Source organism: Ambystoma mexicanum, chromosome 8, assembly GCF_040938575.1.
Source record: "Ambystoma mexicanum isolate Mex_15411 chromosome 8, UKY_AmexF1_1, whole genome shotgun sequence".
NCBI classification, from domain to species: Eukaryota; Metazoa; Chordata; class Amphibia; order Caudata; family Ambystomatidae; genus Ambystoma; species Ambystoma mexicanum.
Window position 1 is genome coordinate 31,839,570 of NC_090929.1, and position 17,802 is coordinate 31,857,371.

General features: G+C 50.0%; 1 protein-coding gene across 4 annotated transcripts in view; it reads left to right on the forward strand.

The window, feature by feature from the left end:
- Positions 1-17,802, forward strand: part of NUP188 (nucleoporin 188) — a 1,828,090-nt gene that overhangs the window by 754,482 nt on the left and 1,055,806 nt on the right. For all 4 annotated transcript variants that reach the window (XM_069609202.1, XM_069609203.1, XM_069609201.1 and 1 more), the window contains exon 17: positions 15,401-15,527. In XM_069609202.1, the coding sequence (XP_069465303.1) occupies positions 15,401-15,527 (127 nt within the window). The remainder of the gene's footprint in view (positions 1-15,400; positions 15,528-17,802) is intronic.

Sequence of the window (17,802 nt, forward strand, 5' to 3'; positions counted from 1 at the left end):
TGGAAGTTTCCATACTTCGGTGCACAGAAAAGGAAGGGGGGAAAGGGAGAAAGTGAATGGACCAATGGCAAGTATGCAGGGGTTTGGACCAGCTCACCGTCATCAATCCGTAACACTCCGTTACTGCAAAAAGCTCTTCAGACAGTCTGCGCCGGTCACTCCACGCCTCTCCTGCCAGCAACTGACAATAACTGCAGGACTCTGCTCCGACTCTGTGCCGCTCTGTGCAGCAGGAAGGTTTTTAAAGCTGGCTGCTCCTCCAGTAATCAAACCAGTAGAGAGACTGCACTCGGGCAAACCGACTCCAACGCTGCCAATAACCGCAGGACTCTGCAGTGACTCCCTAAGGGCTTCCTGTAGCTGGTAAAGAATGGGAAAGAGGTGGCCAGACAGTTGCAAACAGGCCTGGACATTGCCGACTACGTGGGCCTTTCTATGGCATCCGCAGTAAGGCTGAGGCAGGAAGCCTACTTCAAAACTTCAATTTTTTCTCCTAATGTCCAGGTTAAATTGCCGGACATGCCCTTCAAGGACAATTTCCTGTTCGGCCAAAAGGCCGTCAATTCTGTAGAGAGATTTAAGGAATACAAAATAGCTGCTAAATCTTAAGGCCTAGCTGCGCAGCCGGCCAAACCTGCCTTTAGGGCAAGGGGCTACAGTGGGATGCTCCTTATGGCAGGAGAGCGCAGGTCCCACTGACAGGCAAGGGCAGAAGCGTTTCTTGAGCTCCAGAAGGGGCAGGGGGGCTTCTAAAGGCCAACAAGCAGCGGTGGGGGCGACCTAGCCTCCTAAACTGCTTTGATTTCCCCTCCCCCAACATACCGGTTGGTGGACGGTTGACAGAGCATTGGCTCCAGTGGCAAGGAATTACTTTAGATGCCTAGGCTCTTCAGCTCATTCGGTGGTGCTGTTGTCTATTTATAAGAAAACCTCCGGACATACCCCCCAACCTCCAATCAAACCGTAATAGGACCTCCAGGAAGAACTGCTAGCCCTGTTGTTAAAGGGTGCTGTGGAAGAGGTCCCTCATTAACAGAGAGGATCGGGTTGGTATTCCCTGTATTTCCTGGTACCCAAGAAGGGAGAAGGTCTCCATCCCATTCTGGACCTCAGTGCCTTGTACAAGTTCCAGAGGAAAGACAAATTGAGGATGTTGGCGTTGAGAGAAATTCTCCACGCTCTAGAACTACAGGACTGGCCGGTGTCAATAGACCTACAGGACGCTTATTTCTATGTGCCCATCCATCGAAAGCCCAGGAGTTTACTAAGGCTCATCATAGGGGACAAGCACTATCAGTTCAAGGTGCTTCCCTTTGGTCTGACCTCTGCCCCAAGGGTCTTCACCAAGCTCCTGGCAGTAGTCGCGGCTCACCTCTGGAGATCTGTGGTCCACGTATTTACATACCTGGACAACTGGCTGATCTGAGGGAAGTCCGCGGTGCAGGTCTTGTCCCATCTAGAGGACACCTGCTTGCTTCTGCACAAAACTTCTGGACTAAATTTAGTCCCACATAACACCAGTCTAGAGGCTTCAGTTTATTGGAGCAGTCCTAGACACCCGGGTAGTGAAGGCCTTCCCTACCGGAGAGAGAGTAGTCCGCTTGATAGAAATGGTTGACTTATTCTGGAACCATGCCACTCTACCAACGGCTTCCTACCTCCGCCTCCTAGGCCTCATGGCCTCCTGCATGTTTCTGGTGCCAGAGGCCAGTTTACGTCAATTCACCAATTGTAAGACACCTAATGTTGTCTAAGCAATAGAATGTCCATGTGGCTTACGCTACTGAACACCGGTCCAGAATCGGATGCCGAATGACAACAGCCCCACTGGTCTCCCATTTTATGGAACTGCAACACGACCAAGACCAACTGAAGTGGTGGGTCTTGGAAAGATTACAAAACACGGTGAATGTGAAAAATGCCCTGAATTACAAAGAAGCCTGGTCTTTAAATTGCACTCCATCGAAACAGGCCTGAACGAAGCAACACCTTTTGGATAATCGATACTACTAAGGGGCCGCCCTTTTTTGGCACAATCCAACTGACCCTTTTGATCTGCGGACCCACACAACATACAACTATTACCAACTCCTTTATACATCTCCCATGCATGTGCAAAGCCTTGTTACCCAGTGCCTCCCATAGCAGTACATTGACTGTTTACTATACATTGTGCACCAGTATACACCAATGTCAGGCACCTACGTCCAGCCCTCTAACATTTGGACCCTCTCCAAATCTTGTGGCGCCCCCACTCCACCGCCTGTGCCCCGTTTCCAACTAATTGGCCAGGCGCCTGGCATGCCCTTGATTAGTTACTTTCACACACACCTCGGGTGCATTTTGGCCCACTAGCCCCTGCAGGATTACGTCATACTAAGTTATGATTGCCAGCTTCTACTTTGAAACACACATGGGGCTGATCCTTCGGTCCTACTCACGGCCCTGTTGGGACCCTGCCAGCACAGCCCCTAACTACCAGGTCCACACGGCTTACCTGTACGTTACCTAGGCAATGTTTTCCTGTACGCAGACACAGGCTCAGAGCAGCGACTTCCAGCTCGCGAGCATGCGTTCTGGAGTAGCATTCTTCCCGCCAAGCATGCACAGTCTGCTCGCGAGGTACGCATACAGCTCTCTCCACTGGGACGGAGCCCTGTTCTCCATTGCTTCGTGATTCGTTCTCGAGCAAGGTAAGCGGCTCCTTCCTCCTCTGCAGGAGATCCCTATTCTATATGGCAACTCGCCACGGTATGCGTGCGCACACCATCCATACTCACTTTGCAATTTTTTGTCACTTTCTTAATAGCATACTCCCCTCTATCCCTACAGCGCCCGCATCTTGGTGACACAACAGGGGGATTGCTCCCCAAGCTGCTCTTCAGCAACCAGCTCCAACTGGCCCTCTGTCTTGGGGGCACATGTGCTTCCAGTGCTCCTGGCCTTTTAGCCCTACCGTCCAAAGGATCCACCACCGGCGCATGGTAATTGGGTAAGAACACCGTCTGTACCTTACATTTCTTCTCTGTACCTGGGCCCTGCCTGGCTTGCACCATTCCTGACATATGGTTTTTTAAAAAAAAATATTTTTATTGGTTTCATAACAAGAAATAAACAACAAATACAAAAAAGCATCATTGGCGAATGGTTAAGCATATCAAGAAAACAACCCAAAACCCCACCCCGCCCTCTTCCTCCCCCGAACCCCCTCTCCAAGACCACGGTTAGTTCACTGTTCCTCTCTAGTTCGTGCCCGTATCCGGGCAACTCCCTCTGCTCCGTATCACCCGCATCAGGGTGTGGAGCAAGGGCACCGTCAGGGCCACCCAGCGGTGTAGTTCCTCGCTGGAATCCAGTTTTTGCACATGAATAGCCGTTTCCCATGCCGCGGCTTCAGCTATGATCCACTTCGTGAGGTCACCCCACCATAGGGGCATATGTGGACCTCTGGGGCTTTTCCACCCCATGGCAATACGTCTTTTGGCTGTGATTTAAATAAGGTCAGTGAGCTTGGATAGGGGTTTGTTCTTCCTGTTTCGCCTGTATTTTCCAAGAATGCAGGCCGTAGGCTCGTCCACCTCAACTACGATGTCTGCGCCAGCCACTCTGTCCTTCACTTGTGACCAGAACTCCCTCATTACTGTGCAGCCCCAGAACATATGAGTCATTCCCGCCCTGGGTTCATTGCATTTGGGGCATGACTGGGTTCCAGCTCCTGTGAATCTCGATATGGCTTCCGGCGTGAGGTACGCTCTATTGGTGATATACATTTGAGTGAGCTGTAAGCGGGCGTTCCTGGAGACCTTCTTAGGATAGTGGGTTATGTCACCCCAATCTTTGTCTTCAAAAACGAGGCCCAGTTCAGTTTCCCACCTACTCCTACATTTGAGGTCTCCCCTGGTCGTACCCCATAACAGGGCTTCGTAGATTCGTGAGGTTTCGTGGCCCCCCTCAGCGGAGTTCAATATCCTTTCAATGCATTCGTTTTCCTCGGTCAGGTCAGCTGCGACTGGCCATCTACTGCACAAGACCTGTACAACCACCCTGTGCAACAGGAACTGTTCAGCCGGGAGGCCCGTGGTCTCGCAGAGTTCCGAAAAAGTTAGTATTTCCTGTTCTTGGATCAAGTCCCCCAGTGTGGCCACCCCAGGGGCTCCCATTGTGTACGTGGTTCGACATGCCCCCAAGAGTGAGTGACCCATGAGTGCAGCGATAGGGATCTGTGGGGAAAACGGGTCATCCGACCCGACCAGTTTGCAGGCCCTTTTCCAAAGCTGGATCCCGAGCTTGGCGAGGTAAGGGCAGTGACTCGTAGCACCCTCCCCGGCCCACAGTATGTCTCTGAGTAACAACCGGCAGGGAGCCGGCTGAAAGAGACAGGTGCCTGTCGTGCTTTTGTCCGCCATCCACTGCGTGACATGTCTCAGCTGGCTGGCGAGGAAGTACAGCTCAAAGTTAGGGATCTTAAGTCCACCCCTCTCGTACGGTCTTTGGAGAGTCTCCAATGCCACCCTGTGCCTGCCTCCCTGCCAAAGGAAGCCCCTACAGAGTTTGTTGAGATCTTTGAAAAAAAGAGGGGGGGATGTTGAATGGGATGTTAGTGAAGTTATGTAATAGGGGGAGAAGGGCGTCCATTTTGAGGAGTCCCGCCCTCCCGGCCATCGAAAGCGGGAGCCGGCCCCAGAACTCCATAGATTTCGTGAAAGAGTCTTTGGCCCTTACACTATTTAGGATGTGTTCGGTGGCTGGGTTGCGGTGTATAGTTTTCCCCAAGTATTTGAAGGAAGTAGTCTGCCATTCGAGGTGCAGAGTGGGGAGGGACCTGTATTCGTCGGTGTAGAGAGCTGCGAGGGGATAAAGGCAAGACTTGCTCCTATTGATCTGGATACCGGTGAGATTGTGGAAACAGTCCAGGGTTACCAAGATGTAGGGAAGGATGTACTCAGGGTCCCGTAGGTACAGTAGGGTGTTGTCAGCGTACATAGAGATGAGGTGGGTCACCACGTCTATCTTAATGCCACCCTCCCCATATTCCTGTCTCAGGTAGGCTGCCACTGGTTCAGCTGCAAGGATGTATAACATGGGGGACAGAGGGCACCCCTGGCGGGTGCCTCTGTGTAGGGACCAATTAGCGGAATAGGTTTTGTTGGTACGTACCCTCGCAGTGGGGCTGGCGTAAACCAGCCGGGTCCACTTAAGGAACACAGGGCCTATCCCCATTCTGGCCATAGTGGCATACAGCCAGTCCCACCTCACCGAATCAAAGGCTTTGGTGGCGTCAAGTGATGCCACTACAAGTTTCTGCGGCCTTCCCTCAGTGCTATAGATAACATTATGCAGCCTGCGCAGGTTCTCAGTGATGGAGCGCCCTGGGACGTATCCCGTTTGGTCCTGATAGATCAGCAGAGGGATAACTGCGCAGTCTATTCACCAGCAGGGCGGTGAGCATCTTAGTCAACATTAAGCATAAAGAGGGCCCTGTAAGAACCACAATCTGCCCCGTCCCTCCCCGGTTTAAGCAAGGGTATAATAACGGGCTCGTTCATGGAGTCCGGGAGGATGCCACACTCAAAGGCCTTTTTAAAGACCTGGGCCAATATTGGGGCAAGAGTTTCCTCATAGGTCTTGTAGAATTCCCCCAGGAGCCCATCCGAACCCGGGGTCTTCCCAGCTGGTAGCGATCTGATTACCACCTTGACCTCATCGGGGGTGACAGGCTCATCAAGGGTCTCAGCCAATTGCAAGTCTAGTTTAGGTAGGTCGATGGCGTCAAGGGCGTCCTCGATCCTGGTATCAGAGGGGAGCAGGGCTTCGGAGTACAGGGTACGATAGAAGTCAGTAAAGACCGAATTGATTTCTTGTTGGGTATTTACGGCCGTGCCGTCGGGGGTGAGTATATGGCAGATGGGTGGCCTGGGGGTCTCCCTTTTATAGAGCCACGCTAAGAGTTTCCCGGGCTTGTCTCCCAGGGCATGGATTCTTTCTGTGTGTTTGGCATAACTTAGTTTACCATGGGAGTCCCAATGAGTTAGGCAGGTTTGTCTAAGTTCCGCGACTTTTTTTAAGTGGTCAGGGGATGGGTGAGCCTTAACTTCAAGCGTACTCGGGTCCCTTTCTGCGCGCTCAAGCGAGGATGTAAGAGATCTCTGGGCTCCCCCAACCGCTGCAATCATCTCGCCCCTCATGACCACCTTATATGCTTCCCCGGTTGTGCTCAAGTGTCTAACACTATGCAGATTATTTTGCCAATATTCTTCAGTGCTATCTTTAATGCGTTCCTTGAATGCAGAGTCAAGAGGGCCTCGGACCTCAGCTTCCATGTGGGTATGGGGGGTTTGGGCGGCAACACCTCCCATGTTACCAGAAGGGGAGAGTGATCCGACAGCACCCTAGGCAGGTAGCGCACACCAACAAATATGGACTGCTGCGTTAGGCTGAGAAAGATGTAATCCAGCCTGGTGTGTACGGTGTGGGGTGGGGAGTAGGAGTACTACCGCTGCTCAGGGTGCTGGACACTCCATAGATCACTGAGTTGCAACTGTTGGATTAGTTTGGAAAGTATTTTGGCTGGGGGGGAGGGTCGGGGTCATGTTTATGATCAGATCTGTCAAGTAGAGGATCAAGGGTGCAGTTGTGGTCACCCCCCCCCCTCATATCATAATTCTGTCTGCATATGGGCTGAGTCGCGCATGACGGGAATGGAAGAAGGCAGTCGCGTCATGGTTGGGTGCGTAAGTACTGACCAAGCAAACCTCTTTGCCCTCTATGGAGCCGCACACCACCACCATCCTACCCTCGTCTGTTTTAGTGCTAGTGAGTTGGAAAGGAACAGTGGGGGCAATCCAAATCGGAACCCCCCTGGCGTACGTGGAGTAAGTCGAACCTATTAGGGTACCCTGCCAAGTTTTTGCCAGGGCTTCCAGTTTCTTGGGTATTAAGTGAGTTTCCTGCAGCATGGCGATTCCGACCCTGTATCTTTTCAGGTAAGTATGGACCCGTCGTTGTTTAACAAAGCTGTTCAGGCCCCTGACGTTCCAGGTAACGACCCTTACTGTGCCGGCCATAGGGGTGGTGTGGTTTATTCTGTGTAGCGGGTGGAGCTCGGGATCTAGGAGGTGCTGCGTTGCATGTGAATTGTTCCTGTGGTCTCAATGTGTCCCAGTGCATGTCCCCAACTCGTGCAAAAACGTGTACAAAAACTCCCGTATTCCCACCCTCCCTACTTAACTGTGAAAAAAACTCCAAATATAGAACTGGCCTAGCGAGGTTGCCCTCGTTATGACTGTCCCGTTTCTGCTACGTTGGATCGTGCATCGGTCTCCAGGTGCCCTACGGGCGGTTATATTTACCCTAAAAAGAGAGAAAACAATCAGGGGGTGGAGTGAACAAGGACTCCGGGTCTCCGCGGGGAGGATCCATTCAGCTGTGTAACGGTTCAAGCAAATATAGTTCCCCCCTGAATGACAGGAGGATCGTTATCTCGGTCTCCGTTTCCTTTCCTCAATATCGGGGATCTGTAATCCGTCCATCCAGTCCCTGACCTGGGCCGGGGTGTTGAATAAGTGCGCCTTGCTGTTATGCAGTATTTTAAGTCTGGAAGGATACAGGAGCATATAACGCAGCCCGGCGGCTTTCAATCTGGCCTTGGTGTGTATTAACTGCACTCTGTTCATTTGAACCTGAAAGGTATAATCAGGGTATATGGCGATTTTTGCGGAGTCCCGTTGGATTTGGCCGCCAGCTCGGGAAAAGGCCAGAATGACCTCACGGTCCCTGTAGTTCAGAACTCTCGCTATCACCGGCCTGGGTGGGGACCCTGGCGGTGGTTTCTTGGCCAGGGATCTGTGGGCCCTCTCGATGGTAAAGCCCTGGCAGAGTTTTCCAGCTCCTACCTCTTGTAGCAGGAGGTTCTCTATGAGGTTAGTGGGGTCGGAGCCTTCGGAACCCTCTGGCAAACCGAGAAGGCTTATATTGTTCCGGCGAGCCCTTCCTTCTGCCGCCTCGGCTCTGTCCTCCAAGTTTTTGACCCTTTGCTGAAGCTTGTCGACATCTCGATGAAGGTGAGTTTTGGATTCAGTGTTTTCCCGGACTTGTGTTTCAAGCGCCTCAGTCCTGCCAGCAAGGGAGCGGACATCTTGGCGCAGGAGGCCCAGGTCTGTGGCAACGGCATCTATTTTGTTTTCCATTGTTGCCTGGAAAAGCTTGATGGCTTCGAGTATCTGGGTGTTGCTAGGCTCTGAAGCCGCGGGAGCCGTGGGGTTAGATTGAGCGTCCGGGGCCGCTTTGTTTGTGCCCTCAGGATTCGGGGATTCACAGGCTGCGAAGGTGTCCATCGTGGTCTGGCGCTGCTGCTTGGGCCTGCTGTTCCTGCTGGACATGTCGTCAACACAGGGCCTTCATGCACCGAAAATGCCGGGGGCGCAATCGAGAGGCCGCTCGGTCTCGTTCCCGTCGCAGGGCGATGTTAAGAAGCAGCGGGGTAGCAGGCCGATTTCGGGAAACAAAAAGAAATCTCGGATCAGGCGGGCGCGGTCGGCCCCCTCCGCCGTCGGCTGTGAAGTGATGGGGGCCCTAAGAGTGGGCCTCGCGGTCCGCCAGAGAATCAGTCTGCAGGCGGGGGTCAGGTGTTTTCGCCCACACCTCCCCCCGGTGAAGGATCAGCAGGCGGGGGGGAGGAAGACAGCAGGGGTCACAACGCCTCGAGGAGGACAGCCCAAGTTCAGGCGCAGGGGGGTAGAATAGGTCCCCCTCACCCTGCCTCTGATGTAGGTGTCCGGGGTGGTCCTCCGCCGCCCCCGCTTACCTCTGCGGTACCGGTTGGCCACCGCTCACGCCAGGGGCCCCCTCGACTGTCCAGGGCACACCCAAGCCCGGTCGCGTGCCGTGGGCAAGGCCCGGTACGATCAGGGCGTCCAAATCGGTCCTCTCGATCGTTGAGTGTAGCTGTTCGGTCCCCTCCTCCGGGTCCAGCGCAAGTTGGCAACTCCGGATCCTCTCCTCCCGCCGGCGGGCAGTTTCGCCAGCGATGTTAGTGCGCTCCGGCCTTTCAAGGGATCAGGGCGCGGGAGCCGCCATTTTGAATCCGCTCGTGGACCCTCTTCGCTCGCCGGATAAAGGTGTTAGCCGTCACTGCTTCGCTTGGGAGACGGTGCAAAAGTTGCCGAGGTGGTTCTGCGGCGGATGTTGCAACTTGTAGGGTTCCGGAGCACTTTAAAGTCACTTAAAGACAGCTTACCATGGCACATCAGCGCGGAGCTCTCAGGAGACACGTCCGCTGTACATGGCGGTTAGCCACGCCTCCACCTCCTGACATATGGTTGCTACTGCTTTTCAGATGGATTTAGGTCACTTCACTACCAGTCCATCACAATATACAGCCGGATCATACCCAGGTCCCTTAGAGTATGCCATAAGGATGAACCACTGGTGATTCTTAGATCACCACAATTACCTTGTTCTAAATAGCAGCATACAAAATGAGTAGCATTTTCTAACTGTCTGGCGGCTACTCCTTTTGTGATATACAGGTTGCTCATGAGAGCCCCACATGGGCTTCTGAGGGGTCAGTGGTCTCAGTACCTCTGCACTCTCTCAGATCTCCTCAGGGTGTCTGCATCAGTGGTCAAGGACTTGTCCTTGTGGGCGGACTGCAGTAGTCTCTTAGCGGGGGTACCCTTCTGGCCTCTGTGGCCTCAGACCCTAGTGGTCACAGATGCATCTCTGAAAGGGTGGGACGCTCACTGCCATGATTCGCAGGTGAGCGGTCTTTGGTCAGCAACAGAAGCCAGGTGGCACATCAACAGGCTGGAGTTGCGAGCCATCAGGCTAGCCCTGAAGGCGTTTGCTCCGTCTCTGGTTACTGGACAACCAGATCTCGGTCTTGGCAGTTAATCTGGTGGGCATAGAGGACAGTTTGGCGGATGCTCTGAGCAGGCAGAGCACGGTCTCGCACGATTGGGAAGAGTGCCAGGAAGTACTAGAGGAGGTCTTCTATCTTTGGGGTACCCTGGCAGTGGATCTGTTTGCCACAAAATCCAACAGAAAGTGCAGAAAGGTTTGCTCAAGGAAATACCCAGCAAACAGTGCACTGGGGGATGCGTTTTTTTGGTGGATTGGACCTTCCCTCTCCACTACGCTTTCCCTCTGATTCCTGTCATTCCATGGGTTCTGCAGAGGTTAAAGAGGTTCAGTGCGACCATGATCTTGATCGTCCCAGACTGGAGGAGAACGTAGTACTCCGACCTCTTGAATCTGTCCATCTGTCCACCTCACCGGTTGCCTCAGCGGCCGGCTCTCCTAACCCAGTCGGAAGGTCAGATACTCCAGCCAACCCAGAAATTCCTCAATCAGCCTGCGTGGCTCTTGAGAGAATGAGGTATGATGACAGGGACCTCTCTGAGGAAGTGCTTGAGGTGTTGCTGGCTGCACGCAGCCGGGCTACAAGATCTTTGTACGTGTGCAGGTGGAGAGGATATGAGGCGTGGAGCAGGGAACGCGAGATTGACCCCATCTCTTGCCCCACCGCTACAATGATGGAGTTCCTTCTGTCACTATCAAAGGATATTTGGTGGCCTTGTCCATGTTTTACAGATACCCGGATCAAGGTTAATTTTTTACGATTCCGGTGAGTGCACGATTCCTGAAAGGCCTTGTAAATAAGTTCCCACTAACTTGCTTTGTTGACCCAGATTGGAACCTTAATCTGGTACTAACATATCTGATGGCGGTTCCTTTTTAACTTATGCTTAAGACTTCTTTCCTTGAAAATAGCCTTTTTGGTAGCTGTTACATCCGCGAGGCGGGTAAGTGAACTACAGGATTTATACTGTAAACCACCTTCCCTGCAGTCTTTATTTCCCAGAGAAAGGTAAGGTCTGGCTTCCTTCCCAAAGTAGTCTGAGTTCCACCTATCGCAATCCATTGACCTCCCGGTCTTCTATCCTCCCCTGCATCCTTCTAAGGATGAGTGCTTTCATCGCCTAGATCCCCAAAAGGCACTAAGTTATTACATTGCAAGGACATCTGAGTTCAGAAGAGCGGACCAGCTCTTTTTGGCTTTTTCTTTAGCCCATAATGGCCTGGCCATAACTAAGTAAACTTTGTCCCGCTGGATCATTTTCTGTATAGCGGAATGCTACCAGTCCGCTGGAAAGGAATTATCGGCAGGCATCAGGGCTCATTCCACTAGGGAGTCTCAGCATCAACAGCATTACAGAGGGGAGTCCCTGTTAGCGATATTTGTGGCGGAGTGACATGGTCCTCCCTTCATACCTTTGCTAAGCACTACGGTCTAGATGTGGCTCGTGCAGCTGATGTGCGTTACGACAGGGCAGTGCTGCAAAATTTCTTAGTCTAACTTTCTACCCACTTCCTTCATCTACTGCTTTGGGAGTCTATCAAATGAGGAATCTGTAGGAGAAAGGCAATCCACTGAAGGAGAAATTACTGTAACGTTCTTTTTATGGATTCTTCTCCTGCAGATTCCTCCTTTCCCATCCATCTCCTCTCAGAAAGTCGGTGGTTGGCGTGCATCTCCACTTTATCGATGAGTTGGTGATGGTTTTCAGTGACCATTTTTTGTCCTTCCTGCCTCATACTGTTTAAAAAAAAAAAAAAAAAAAGTATTTTCTGACACTACTCGGTAGTGTCTATTGCAAATTCTTCCTCCTTTGAAGGTGTTTGATTATTTCATTTTTGTGGGCTTATTAGCCCGTTATCTATGTTTTCCTGTGCAGCTTAATGTGCTCGGGGGGGGGGGGGCAAAGGTGGAAATTGAGGTGTGGGGTGTAGTTTCGGAGTATATATACAACGCTGAATGTCACATCCGAAGCAGATGATCAGATGCCCAGAAGATGGATAGACTGCAGAGTCGAGGTCCACTACGCCCCCTGTCGAAAATATTCTGAAGCAGCAGAGCTGGATGGAATATCTATCAGATGATGAATCTGCGGGAGAAGAATCCATAGAAAGAACATTACGGTGAGTATTTTCTCCTCCTTTCTCCTCAATCCACCCTGATGATGTTTTGATCCGTTAGGACGCTGATGGAGAGCAGAACCGCCCAATCGCCCAGGTCCACCTGTCAAAGTTGTCATCCGAAGAACACTCTGCAAATGCAACTCCTGGACCTTCAACAATGGAACCTTCAGCGTGAGAGCAGTTGTCTCCAACACGTCGACTTCCTGGGAGCCGTTGTCCATTCTGATTTGTTTTGCCTGGTTCCCATTAGATAACTGTTGGGAAAGATTTCTCTTTTTGCAACTTTCCCTCCGTAGTTCCTATGGATCCCCATTCTTTTTGCTCTGTTTTTAAACTTCTTTGACTTTTTAAAGGGATTAAAGCCTTCTGCTTCACTTCCTTTGCCATAGGAAAACTGGTCAGTCCTTCAGACTATCGGGACTGGAAGCTGTTTCCCTTTTGAATTTGTGTGCTTTTTAACACTGCACAGAGTTCAGTGGGGATACTTTTGTATCACCCTAGTTTTTTGCACAGGGGATTTTGTGTTACTTGTATATGTGTTGTAAGGGTGCAGAAGGAGGAGACTGACACACAGATGGCATGGTGATTGCTGTAGACTTTTATTAAAGAGAAAGCCTAACTTTCCCCATCTCTAACAGGGGATTCCCTGCCTCAACTAAAACACTAAGGGTTGTGTCAGAATGTCAGTGGAAATCAGCAGTCCACCGTCCTGTCTCACAAACTCTACTTCTGTCCCTTACGCTTAAGACTAAACTAAAGATAAAGTAGACCTTTATCTGTAGCATCTTTAGACCTTTAAAATCAGAACGAAAACAGAAGCCGAAAGATTTTCTTTATTTTTTCAATTTAGGTGGCTTCCTGCTGCCTGATATTGTAGCCATATTTTTCTTAGTGCAATCGGGAAAAATGCCATGTGATGCGCCTTAATGTTTTGTCAAGGGGAGAAAGGTTGTGTGCCATCATTTCCTGTGATGTCACTTGGGGTAAAATTACATCACTTCCTGTGATGTCATCAGGGGTCATGGTCACGTGATGGCACATATGATGTCATTTCTGCTACCCCTGGCATTTTGGTGAAATGACGTCCCTGGTCTCTGAAGAGCTAGTTTTAATGCCTGCTCGAGGATCCTGCCCTTCTGAGCCTTCATAAGTTACTCTGGACTGCCCGGTGGACTGATCAGCTCTTCTGGGCTACCTCACCACAAGTGTCATCGTTCAGTAGTGAAGCCCAGAAGGTCGGTGGTCACTTTTCCAAGAATTTGTGTCCCTGCATCCAGGGATCCTGTTCTGGAGGTGTGTGTGTGTGTGTGTGTGTGTGTGTGTGTGTGTGTGTACACGTGTGTGTGTGTGTGTGTGTGTACACACTGTTGCTAGTACTCGAGGTCTGAATTGGTGTTTCTTGCATTTCTTCATCGCCAGAGGTTGCAGCTGCACCCAACAGGAAGAATCCTCAAACCCGCAACTCCTGGGCATCACTCACCGGGACCAATAGCGGAAGGCTGATTGCCCAGCGACTCCCAGACAATCCACAACAACATCAGGCAAAGCAGCAATAGAGTCCTAAATAAACCCAGCGTATCTGTCCCTCAATGTCCTCCATAGGATAACATTGGGAATAATTCCTTTTGTCTCCTACATTCCACTCAACATTTAGTTGTCGATCCTGGGATACAAGAAAACATTTAATTACCTTTACTAAAACTGTTGAATTTTTTTGATTATCACCAACACAATTAAATTACAAATTACCTGCAGAGGCACCATTCTGGTGAGAGACTTTGTAGCTCCTGAGACTTTTGGGAAAAAAGCCCCATTCTTTTTAGGGTTTGAACTGCTTAAATTAGGTTATTGACTTGTGATCTGCTTCCATCATTTATTGCATCTACTCTACTTACCTGCTTGTATATTTGAACCTATAGTGAATATGTTTTTGTATCATGGAGTATTGTGCGATACTACCTGTTCGGTTCATTTTGCAGTGGGTCCAGAAGCCCTATAATAAATCACTGTTATATACTTACTGTCTAATTTGAATTATTGTGTGCCATACTGTGTGGACTCATTGATGGCCCCTGATCCCGCTCACAATGTTCTGAGAATAAGCCTGGACTGCTCCCCATGTTTACCTTGATTGGGTTTTGGCTACCCTCAGAGTTCCTTGTTCAGTATAACTAGGGTGGCCTCTTAAAATCTGCCCACTAGGCCAGATTCTAGAAATCCATCTTCGATGACATGGGGCATTTAAATATTTCCTAGCAGCTACCCTTGCCTTCCCTTTTGGGGTGGAACCTGGCCATAGTAATCCTGTCTGTGGCGCCCCTGGATGACTGGAATTAGTAGCTGCCCCTTTTCTTGGAGAATTTTGGGTAGGTATTCGATTTAAGCAGATCTACTGTGCACTAGAACTGCCTTGTGATTTGTGAATCTGTGCAAGTCCCACCCCCCTACACCTCCAAAACACAGGAACGCGCACTCACACTTTAGGTTATATTATAACAATACTGACTTTGAAACTGTAAATTCTAAAGTGCGTTGTTCCCCATTTCTGGACACCAAACTCTGATTTCATATGTTTATTTAGTGTTTCTTACTTTTTTGTATTTTGACTTAATGCATCTGTGTTGATAGATATTCAAGTGTATTTCTTTATACTTACTTGCTTGACTATTGTTTTTTTAGCTGTACCTACACCAAACCCCTGATCATCTTAGTCAAAACATTAATGCTCACCCTTGTTACCAAGTGAGTTTGGAAAGACTTTCTTAGTAAACGTTTGCAGGGTCGCTAAGGTTGGCTTCTCAGAACCGCATACCAGTAGTAGTTCTGAGAAAGGAAAAAAAGCAGATAGCAAATATTGGTCATGGCTCCTTGGTTTGTGGGGTAAGTGCTGGGTCTAGCACTGTGCAATGAGTGGTAAATGCTGCCCTGGGTCAATGCTATGGGTAATAGGTGCTGGTCCTGCACTATGGGGTGACAAGCCAATGCTGGCCTTACCTGCCAACAGTGAATAATGGGTCCTGGGCCTAGCCTCCTGCCTTGGGCCTGGGTCATTTTTCATGTGGTAGGTGCTAGGCATAGTGCAGGCTTCAAAATGGCACATCCCACTAGCCATTGAATAGTTGTGATTGACTCCTGGCGAATAAGAAATGGTGTGCTGTGTTTGTGGCGAATGGAGGGAGCAAGTGACTTTCCATGCCTGGCTAGCAGCTTCCAACTTAAAAGGTTTACCCCTGGCATAGTGTCCAGTGGAGGAGGATATATTTTTAATGATGTGAAAATAGTAACTAGTTTAGTGCATATTCTTGGCAGAATATACAAAATTATGGTTGGGGGCTTTCTTGCCTGAAGTGCTAGTTTGGATACAGCAGATTGCGGTGCTTTCATGCTTTCTCCCTCTCACATGCTCTTGCTCTCTTTGTAGATGTGATTCAGCACTGCCAGAGGGTGAAACCCATCCTAGATCTGGTCCACAAAGTTATCAGCACGGACCTGACTACTGCAGACTGCCTCCTGCCAATCACCTCCCGGATCTACATGCTGCTGCAGCGGTGAGCATCTCCTTTTCTGCCATTTTAAACCAGAGTTGCATCTTAAATCTTCTGCTGGCTCCCTTGCTGTGTGAACACCTCAGGGTTACAGTGCAATTTGTCTTTTTTTGCTGTTAGATGGAAAGCCCTTTTTTCACCTCCTGTGGTAGCACCCTGTACGTTTTGCTAGATTCTGTGGTTGAACTCCCTTTATCCTCACTACCTGATGTAATCTAAAGTCTCTCTTAGAGAGTGGTTCTGTGCTTTGTGTGCCCTGCATAAATATTTCTTAATACTATGAAGGAAGGGCTACCTCAGCAAGGGCCTCTTTTCTTTTTTTTTTGTTTTGTTTTATTTGTTTTTATTAAGCATTTTGAAAACATGTTTCAAGACCATACAAACTCATGGCCGAAAAGCTCAACTTTAACCAAATGTCCAAACCAAACTGCCCCCCCACCCTAAGGCAGTCCTAAAAGCAAACTCGCGACATTCCTTTGGGATTAGTGCCGGTGGGGCTTTGAAGCGTCTTATTTATGGGCCTCGAGGAAGGGGGCCCACTCAATTTTCCTGCTGAACGAGATGTCCTGCAGGAGACCAGCTATGTTTTCCATATCGTAAAGGTCCTTGGCTTTTCAGGCCCAGATGTCCTCGGTCGGGAGAGCCGCTGACTTCCATGTTATAGTGAGGCAAGCTCTGGCTGCCAGTAGCAAGAAGTGCATCATATGCGGCACCCTCTTCCACTGGTCGTCTTGTTGGTCTAGGCCAAATAGGAACAGCCTGGGGTCTGGGACTCGCGGTCCTCAATCCTTCTGATCCAAGCCAAGACCTCCTTCCAATATGCTTGCGACTTTGAGCAGGCCCACCACATATGCCGGTAATCGGCCTGGGCACCACAACCTCTCCAGCAAATGGGGCTCGTCTGATCGAACATTTTTGACAGTCTTAAGGGGTCGAATTGCCAGCGATGCAACAGTTTTATCCCATGGAGTTTGTACTGGGCTGAGATCGATGTTTTGTGCGCCAATCTGCACATTTTGGACCATAGGCTGTCTGTCACGATTGGGCCCGTGTCTTTCTCCCACCTTCTTCGGGGACCCTCTATTTTGCTTCTTCTCATGTCAAGGTGTGTGTCGTATGGTCTTGATATGAGACCTTTCATGTGATTAGATTCGCTCAGGATCTTTTCTAACGGGGTGAGGTCTCTCATGAGCTTCTCCTTCCATTTCGCTGACGTCAACGTCCCCTTTAATTGCAGGAATTTGAGCACATCTATATGTCCTAATTGCAGGCCCGCCCCCAGATCCTGCAATGATATAAACCCTGTGGGTTTTATTAGCTGGCCAACTCTTTCCAGCCCTGCCTCGTACCATCCCTGGAATCGAGAGGGTTCACTGATACATTTTGAATCGGCGGGCCCAAATACAATTCATCGGGGATGGCCAAGTCGTAATCCCCTCACCTCACCCTTACTCCACCACAGCCTCAGGATGGATCCCATAGCAAAATGCTTGATTATGCTGTTTGGGAAGGATTTCTTTGGGGCCCATAGCCATTCTCCGAGCGAGACAGGCCTCATTCTGTGATTCTCAATAGCAACCCATTGTTTTTGCTTGTCTCCTCTCAAGTGCGGGATTATAGCCTTAAACTGTGCAGCTCGATAGTAGGTGTACAAATCTGGTAGCCCTGTCCCTCCGTATTCATTTGAGTCAGTGTGGAGTAAGGTATCCTCTGCTTCTTCCCCTGCCACAAGAATTTCAAGATCATTCCCTTAATTTCTGTGAAGTGGGAGGATATTGTCAATTTAGATCATCTTTCCAGATCCCTGGCTATTTCTATAAGTAGCGGGGGGTAAATTGGTTTCATACAGCTTTTCTGCAGACCTTTAGATGTTGATCCCCAGATAGCGAAGGCTTTGATATGTGGTTGATATGCTTCTTGTGCTTTTGGCATTTTGGCTTAGCGGGTCAGGGGCCTTGTAGAGGAACAGCGTGGATTTATCCGCGTTGACTTTTAGCCCTGCCCACTGGCCATATTCTTGAATCGTCTGCAGGACCTTGGGAATGTCCCCTTGAGGGTCTGCCAAGTACAGGAGGATATCGTCTGCATACATCGGCAGCTTATATTCTACTTCCCCAACAGTTATTCCTCTAATTTCCCTCTTTTCTGATGTTATTACCAAACGGTTCCATAGACAGGGCGTATAGAAGCAGTGATAAGGGACACCCCTTCCTGGTCCCACTAGACAGAACTATCTCATCAGAAATGTTGTTGTTCACTACCACCCTTGCCTTTGGGT